Consider the following 9,424-nt stretch of genomic DNA (forward strand, 5'->3'; position numbering starts at 1 on the left):
CTCTATATATATATATATATATATATATTAAGTTTCTACTATTTTAATTTTACACATAGGAAAATATAAAAAAGTATTTTAATTATATTTTAATTTTTTATTCAACTTTTCAATCAGCTCATAATTTAAACTGGCTACTCATAAGTCGGCTGGCTCGTTTACAGCTCGTAGTATGAAGTGTTTCACTTCATGCTACGAGGACTGGGTCCGGAAGCAGGAGTGGGACCTCACCTACCTCCTGGCCGCCGCCTCCACCTCCGCCGCCGCTTCGGCCGAGCAGACTGCCGCCGACGCCGAGCTGCGCGTCGTGGTCGAGAAGAGCCTGCGGCTGTACGAGGAGTACGCCGAGCAGCGGTGCGCGCTGGCCCCTGCCGACGGGCCCGCCTTCTTCTGCCCGGCGTGGTGCTCCGCCTTCGAGAACTCCGTCCTCTGGATGGGCGGCTGCCGGCCCACCCTCTTCATCCGCCTCCTCTACTCCCTCTCCGGCGCCGCGCTCGACGCCCGCCTCCACGACTTCCTCAACAACGGCGGGGACGACGGCACAGATCGCCTCTCGGTATGAAATTAAAACACCAGTCTCCGGTTAGGGCCGTTAACAGGAGCGAGCTGAGGCGAGCTCAGGCCCGCTAGCTCGCGTTCGATCGGCCCGTTTAATAAACACGCCGAACACATACTGGTTTGTTATCCCGTCGATCGTGTTCGACTTAGTTATTAACAAGCTAAATACGGACCGACTCGTGAATAGACGGCCTAGATTGTCAAATCTACTATTAGTTTATTAAAACGAGTCAAACATGAATTGATTGGAATTAAAAAATTCAGCTTATTTATTAATGCGAAAATTAAACACTTAAAATCTTAATGTAATAGTTGAAATTTATAAAATATTACTATTTTTGGATTGGGCTAAAATCCAAATTGAAAAATTTTATAATATATATATATATGAGTTGGACTGTACTACTATTAGTAGCAAAATTTTATTGTTGCTATCAGTTTTTTAGCCTTTGGATCATCTTTTTTCATTATTTTTAACCATTGGATTAAATACTATAACCTAGTGGGGACCACTCAACTCCAGAGATACCACTCAACTCTAACCGACTAATATTATCTTGATTCTACAATTTTGCATTCAATGGTTAAAAACTTGATAGCAAAAAGAGTATTTTACTATTAATAGTATTTCAGTCTAATTCTATATATATATATATATATATATATACACACACACGAATTGATTTTCATTTTCGTTCGTGACTCATCAATATTTCCAATTTATTTCTAGGTAAACAAGGCCTAACTTGTGAATAACGAGTTAAATTGCCGGTCTCTTGGTATAAAATTAAAATACTAGCTAGTCTCCAGTAACTTTGGATGAGAAGAATAGAAGAGAAAACTAGGAAAAATAAAAATAAAAATAATTTTTTTTTTCTTCCAATTATTTATTTATTTCTCTTAAATTAACTGTTGTAGAATTTCTTTCATTCTACTTTTAATTGTTTCCTTTACCAATTTTTTAAAATATGAATGGAAAAAAGTAATTTTTTCTAAATACATTTTATCCGTTCAGAAAGGATGTTAAAGCAGTCAGTTATTTTACGTACAGTAATGCAAATCCTGCAATCACGTGGTATGTCTGAGGCTTTGTTTGGTTCGGGTATAAATAAAAATTGTCTATTCCACTGATAGGTATAAGCCTGTGATAGATTAATTTTGCGTTCGGATGAAAATTGAGTTGTTTTCGAAAATAAGAAAAATAACATTTGAATAGATAAGATAGAATAAGAAGAATAGTGGGCAGTTATAAATAGAAAATAATAATATTGGCTCTTATATTATACTTAAATTTAAAATTTAAAATTTTATATTTAATTTTTAAAATTTAAATATATAATTTTAAAATTTTAAAATTAAAATTAAAATTTTAAATCTCAAATTCGAAAATTCAAAATTTTAAAATTTAAATTTAAGATTAAATCTAAATTAAAAAATCTAAATTATCAAATTTAAAATTTAAAAAATTTAAAATTTAAAATTTAAAATTATAAATTTTTAATTTTAAAATTACAAATTATAAATTTTAAAATTTAATTTTTTTTAAAAATAAAATAGGAGTGGGAACAACTCTTTCCACCCAAAATAACCCCTTAGGGGTGGAGTTAGCAATCCAAAAGAGTCTTCATTTATATGAATATTAAAAAAAAAATGCTACCTGTCTTCCAAACGGGGTTCTTTTTGCATTTAGCTCTTTTTAAATTTTTTTCATAAATAGCTCTATAAAATTTATATTTATAAGATTGGCTTTATTCCTATCACGCAAGCACCACATGAGTATGGAAGGCGGTGTAGGTTAAGTTAAATATGATGATTCATTCATCGTGTTTGAATACGGTGAATGATTCAACGTATTCTCTTATTTTTTTCTACCATTATGTTAAGTAATATTTAGTGTTTAGGATTTAGTAAGGATACGGTAAATTATTTATCGTGCCTAAATACGGTAAATGATTTATCGTATTCAATTTAATTTAAACCGTCATGCTCAGGTGGCGTTTGTGTGGCGGGAATAAAATTAATTTTAAAAATATAAATTTTATAGAATTGTTTATAAAATTTTTTTTCTAAGAGAAATAAATGCAAAAGAAAAAGCGCGCCCAAAAGGTGTTGAGTTTAGAGTTTGGTTATTCTGACAGGCAGAACTGCTACGGGGAGAGAAATCGATGCTAGGGCTGTCAGCACGGCAGCTCGGTCTGGTGGACGAGCTGCACGGCCACACGCTGAGGGAGGAGGGCCGGCTGACGGCGAAGATGGCCACGGTGCAGGAGGACGTGGCCGACAGGCCGCTGCTCTCTGCCGCGCGAGTGCACCGGAAAATCACTTCTTCTTCGGCTGCTGCTGCTGCTGCTTATGCTGCTTCTTCTTCTTCTTGGGGGAACGATGGAGATGTCGCGGCGGCAATAAAGAGTTGCGCAGAGGAGATGGCTGGATTGCTGGTGGAGGCGGATCGGCTGCGGGTCGCGACGGCGAGGGCGCTGCTGACGGAGATTCTGGGCCCAAAGCAGGCCGTGGAGCTGCTCGTGGCCGCAAAGCAGCTGCATCTTTCAATCCACAAGTCCAGCAAGCAGAGGGATACTGATCTCTGCTGCGGCGGCGGCGGCGGCAACGTGGACGGAGCTGTTTTTTGATGTGGCTTGATGAGTATACATATATATATCAACTAATTATTAGCTAGGTTATATATATACATATATCTGATATATTCGGCTGCTATAGTTTTATGTGTACGATCGATTTCATAAACATAAGTTTTTGAATTTGTGATTCATAACGTTAATATGAGTCAGAGCATTTGTAACTTATAGAAACTAAATTTTATAATATTTTGATATCATTAATCTTACGATAATTTTGTTTTTTCAAAATTGACAATTTTTAACAATCGGTATGAGATTCTCGCTAGCTTAATGGTGTAAAAGAATCAAAATTGATTGAATTTTTGATAGAAAATTTTATTCACTATTTAGATAATGCGATCTTAAATTAAAGAATCTGATAATCTATTTTTAAAAGATCGTTTGATTTTGGCCGTTTATTTTATACTCCTTCGATGGACTTTATTATGCTTTCGAAAAATTATCAAATTTATTTTTTAGAAATTTCAAATGCTATAGATCATATTTAACGATATGGATTGTCGATTCAAAAGTTTTATCATTGAAAACAACTTATGAGAACAAAAAATTTTATACTCATAAAAGTATAAGAATATAATAGGCCCAGCCTATAAATATGTACGTATGTACATTGTGCCGCACCCGGTTAATTACTAGTAGCTATACATATACAGGGAGTCGATCCGAAAAGTACAAAAATAAATAAAATAAATATATGAACAAAAGAAAAATAGAACATAAATGAAAAGGTACTGTAGCGCCATACAATCATAGACGCGTGAGGTGGGGACTATGCAACCATTTATTTGTAGAGGGGGAACTCCCCCTACCCCTTTTAAATTCCTACTTTGTACTTTGCCTTCTCGAACACCAAAATTTCCCTACTCTACTTCTCCTCTTCTCTCTCTCTCTCTCTCTCTCTCTCTCTCTCTCTCTCTCAATATGAGCACTTGGTTGTTGATGTTGCTGTGCGCAGCCGTGTTAGTGATAATTATTATTGTGGGAGTAACATCGATCTTTCATGTTAAGAGTTGGGTGCTCGGGAGAAGGAAGAAGCTGAGAAGAGCCCAACTCCCCGGAGGCTCTCTCGGGTGGCCTTTCGTCGGCGAAACCATCGACTTCGTCTCCGCCGCCTACTCTCCGTGCCCGGAGACCTTCATGGAGAAGCGCCGCCTCTTGTGAGCTTCCTTCCCCTCTCCCTCTCCCTCTCTCTCTTTTTTTAGAATACATCAGTTATATTACTATTGATGAGACGCGACGTCTCTAACTAATTATTTTTTAAAATTCACTTACTTTATCATAATTATTAAAAACTAATTTTATCAACTTTTTTTAAGAAAAAAAAATATATATAATAAATTAATTATTGATAATGCGGTGGCGGAAGTGAGCCATTGTCGACTTTCGTTCCCGCCCACTTTCTAATTAATGAAGCTAGTATCACATCTGAATTCAGCCGCTTCTTAATCTTATTATTATTCGTTAAATAAAATTTAAAACTAAGTAATTTTTGAGTTTTGAGACGTAGGTTGGTAGGTAGGTAGGTAGGTAGTTAATTTGTGAATCTGTTTGAATAAGGTACGGGAGAGTGTTCAAGTCGCACATATTCGGGAGCCCGACNAAATTTTAAAATTTTAAATTTTAAATTATAAGTTTAATTTTTAAAATTTTAAATTTTAAATTTTCAAACTTTAATTTTAAAATTTTTAATTATAAATAAAAAGAGATATATTAATAATTATATATTGATTAGTGACGATATTTAGTAATAAGTGCTGCTACTTTATTACATTTATTAGTGGCGTTCACTAATTTACGCTACTAATGTATCCTATTTTGCAGCATTAAAAGTAAATTGCTACTTAATTATTAAATCTAGCGGCAATTATGTACTAATGCTGTTAAAATATATTAATTAGTATGATTTAAATAAATATTGCGAGGTAAATATTGGTGCATTTAGCAAAAAGCACTTCTATTTTATTATATTTAGTGTCATTTTTTATGAAATGCTAGAAATTTCAGCGGTATTTACTAATTTATACTTCTAATTGCCTAATTTATTCTATTTTGTAATATTAATAGTAAAATTGTTACTAAATTATTAAATCTGACGGTAATTATCAAATTGCAATAAGTTGGAAGTTCCAAGATTATAATATTGCATGTTTCATATATTTAAGGTTAAAAATAAAGTTATAGCCTATTGTAAATTAACTACGGCAATGCACTAACAAAATAAAAGTAGCTACGTGCTCAACCTCAAACGCTCATCTATTAAATAATATGAATCCGCAATACTTTTTTGCCACGTGGCACCCCCTCTTTCACCATCTGCTCCTTTTCTCTCCTTTTTTTATTGTTGGTAACTGTTACCTCCAATAAATAAATAAATTTATTCTACCCTTGCCGTTACATCCCTCCACTACTTGGAGTATTCATTTTCTTTCAATTTAAGCGTTTCTAGCTTTGCATTTTGGCATAGTGCTGTGGTGTTAAAAAGCTTTGATTACGGAGCTACTGTGGACCCCGGCCCCGGCCCCTACGCGGGCTTCTTTTCGTACCACTACGTCGCCTCCGAGACGCAGCTCCGCGACGACCCCAGCGTGGCGCTCTTCTTCCTGGAGAAGGACCTCCGCCCGGGGAAGAAGATGACGCTCCACTTCCCGGAAGTCGCTTCCGGCCCCGCTTTCCTCCCCCGGAAAGAAGCCGACGCGATCCCGCTCTCCGTCGAGAAGCTTCCGGAAGTCCTCGGCAGGTTCGGGATCCAGCTAGACTCCGTCGAGGCCCGGTGGATGCGGAAGACGGCCCGAGAGTGCCAGGAGCCGGCGGTCGGCGGGGAGAAAAGTTCTGCGCCACGTCGCTCGAGTCCATGGTCGACTTCAGCACGTAGAGCCTCGGGACGCGCGACGTGCGGGCGGTGTCCACCACCGTCGCTAAGAAGGTTTTTCTCAAAAAAATCTTAAACTATAAGAAAACAGTATTTTTCTGTAAAGTGAAATATAGATTTGAATTAAATAGATAAAATCACAAAAAAAGTACCGGATCTTTCTAAATTTTGGTCTGACTATACATAGTCATTTAATACTTAAAAAGCTCATGCTTTTTCATTTTTCTTAAAATGGTAAAGATGAATTTAGAAATTATTTAAATTTTTTATATAATTGTTAATGATTAAAATTAGTAAATTTGGATTCAGTTGGACCATTGCACTCAGCTTAATTTCAGGAGTACAAGTAGCAATTTCTCATTGAAATATATTAAAAATTAATTTATGTGCACTTTCTTTTATTTTATTTAAATTATAGATGATTACATGTAGTTAGCAATTCTAAATTCATAGGAATTTGACTGTTTTCTCAAAATTAAATTAGACAGAAAAGATTCAGCTGGTCAGACAGTCCAAGCTTAGATACATACAAAACATCTGGTTAACAATGTTTAAATATTTTATATTTGATGGCAGGGTGTGCCGAAGTAGGAGTACACTATTGTGCAGTCCGGCATCTATAAACTGGCAGGGGACGAGCTGGTGGCATGCCACGTGGAGACGTATGCGTACGCGGTCTTCTATTGCTACCTGACGGGATCAACGAGGGCGTACATGGTGAAGATGGTCGGGAAAGACGGGGCGGCAGTTGACGCCGCAGCGGTTTGCCACGCCGACACGGCAGCGTGGAACCCGAAACACCTGGCGTTCCAGGTGCTCAAGGTGAAGCGTGGGGACCGTGCCCATTTGCCACTTCTCCGCAAGACCATGTTGTGTGACCGCCGCACTAAGGAGGATGTCGTACAGGATTGTGATTGAGAGTAGAAGTAAGCAGCAAACGGCTCGCTTATACTGTTGCGTACTAACGCGCTGTGAGAGTAGGCTAACCAGACCCTAAAGTGATTGATTTTTTTTATGCCGCAGGAGTAGATAGATAGCTTCATTCCAATTGAGATGGTATAGTGAGCAAGCAGCCGACAATTACTTCTGCAAGATCTGACGGCAAGCGATACGAGTACTCACGGGGGATTCTCTGTTCCCCGTCGTGTTGCTGAGAAGGTGTTTCCTCCTTGGTATGTTAGGATTCAGCAAATTACATGAATTTTTTAGTCAAGATTTATTTGGTTGTGGAGTATTTATTATAACCTTATGAAGAAATTGACCTTGGTGTTGGTTGTAGAGATTTCACTCAGCAGCCACCAGCGCAGGAGCTCATTGCGCGTGATCTTCATGATGTTGAATGGAAGTTCAAGCACATCTTTCGAGATAAGGAGAAGGTAGGGAAATAGATCCGAGCCGTGGTTGAGGTATTGGAAAGAATGAATGTTGATGCACATAAGGGATTAGTGTAACATCTTCAGGAGTCAGTGCTTGTATAGCACATAAGATAAATTGGTTATAGATGTTAAGAGTAGTGCTTACTTAGTTTGATGCCATAGATGTTAGATAAGATGGATACAAACGCCAAATTATGTATTCAGGCATGTAGCATTTTTATGGTCGGAAAGAATTGATTGCATGTTTATGATATAGGTTGGTTCGAAGGTAATTAGATAAGGCATTTCTTTGATTCAATACAGTGAAAAAAGTTGATGTTCTTGAATAAATAAGAGGCCCAAGGAATTGACAATAATATAACAATAGAGTTGTAAGTAAGGAGATTATCTATTAAAAAATTTTGGTTGAATGAGGACTCTTCTTGAATGGTTTAACAGAATATATTCTGTGGCATGAACAGTTATAAGAGAGATGTTGTTTCTCACCTTTGATCGGGATTAACTGCCAAAACTATCTTCTTCTTTGAACCATAGAATGAGTAATTTGGATCATCAATTTGAGCAACCCGCCGACCTTAATGTGAATCCTGGGACAGAATGCATTGTTTATGCCCTTATCAAATGTATTTTTACATGTACATATGAACGTGTGCATGCACACATGTAAATTGTTGTTTGGCGTTCCAACATCCCTTTTCTTTTCAAAATAGTAAAACTTCTAGCAGTGGTAAAGTTGGGTAATTGGAGTAAACTGTTGCATCCAGTTCTCCAATGTTATATGATTCTTCATAAACAACATACCCCATGTATCCATCATTGTTCCCCCTGAGGCTCAAGCGTCCTTGGCAGCCTGGAGCACCATATTCTCAAGGTTTGTTTATTGTCTATTGGCCGGTAATTATCGATTCCACTGTCTTTCTTAATTTTTTCAGGCTAATGTACAGTTTGTCTCTTATTAAGCTGTACTATGCATGCCATGTGAAATTACTTTATCGAAACCTGCAATTTTATCAATGTGAAGTTCTTTACCAACAGAAAATCAATTTTCGGGTATTATTTATTCTTTTTTTTAACTATATTTCATACTTTCATGTTTTTTTCTTTTAGAGAATAACGAACTCGAGAGCAATTCCCCGATGTTTCTAAGATGGGGTAGTGGAGAACGAGGCATTCAGCCTTTTAATTTTCTGCCTTTTGGTGTGAACCCCTCGGTTCAACATAGGTCAGAACCATCACTGCTGGAGAATGAGCTTAATCAAATGCTATGCTGTTACTCCAATTTTAAATTAAATGCTCATTTTCAATAAATGATCCTCCAATGTAATTGATAGCCACTGCTAAGATGAATGCTCAGAATGGTAGACATATATTGAAATATAGTCTTCTCATATTTTGGTGATGCTTTTACTGTCTACAATTAGTTAGTATTTTGGGTTTCTTTTTAAGACTTCTAAAATTAAGTTTTTATTATTACTGTAGTATGATAGTTTGTTTATTAATTTACTTCTTTGTTATGTGAAATAACATATCTTCTACGATTGTTCTATTTTTGTTCTATTGCTTCTGCTAATTTATAACAGTAAATTTGTGACTTTTTTATTTCCAGCATACCTAGATTTGAAATGTGTAGCTGTTGTAATATTAAGTTTAATCTTTAAGTAGCCTGGTTATTTCATTGTTATAAATTGAGGCATCTATATATTAGTTCAAAATAGATTTATAATAATTATAAATTAATTCAAATTCCCTTAGTTAGAGCCTTTTCTTATTTTTACATCAGATTTGTTTCAGCAAAATTTCTTATTTAGTAGGGACAACAATTAAATTAAAGTCTTTTCTTATTTTTTTGCAGTAAAGTCTTTCTAAGGAGAAAAAAAAAAAAAAAAAAAAAAAAAAAATCCCGGTTAAAGTGTTTCATTATTTGTAATGCAATGAAATGACCCGATGATCACTAACTAGTTTTAAATTTTTATAACTTGGGG

The 9,424-nt window shown here is 36.2% G+C and overlaps 1 protein-coding gene and 1 pseudogene across 1 annotated transcript; both read left to right on the forward strand.

Moving 5' to 3' along the window:
* LOC109717126 (protein DOG1-like 1) lies at positions 173-3,196 on the forward strand. The gene is made up of 2 exons (XM_020242801.1): positions 173-556; positions 2,697-3,196. Exons 1-2 carry the CDS (start codon positions 173-175, stop codon positions 3,186-3,188), a joined length of 876 nt encoding a protein of 291 aa, XP_020098390.1. The 3' UTR covers positions 3,189-3,196.
* On the forward strand, positions 5,072-6,944 carry LOC109717128 (annotated as a pseudogene).

The sequence above is a fragment of the Ananas comosus genome, linkage group 11 (genome assembly GCF_001540865.1).
Source record: "Ananas comosus cultivar F153 linkage group 11, ASM154086v1, whole genome shotgun sequence".
Classification (NCBI taxonomy): Eukaryota; Viridiplantae; Streptophyta; class Magnoliopsida; order Poales; family Bromeliaceae; genus Ananas; species Ananas comosus.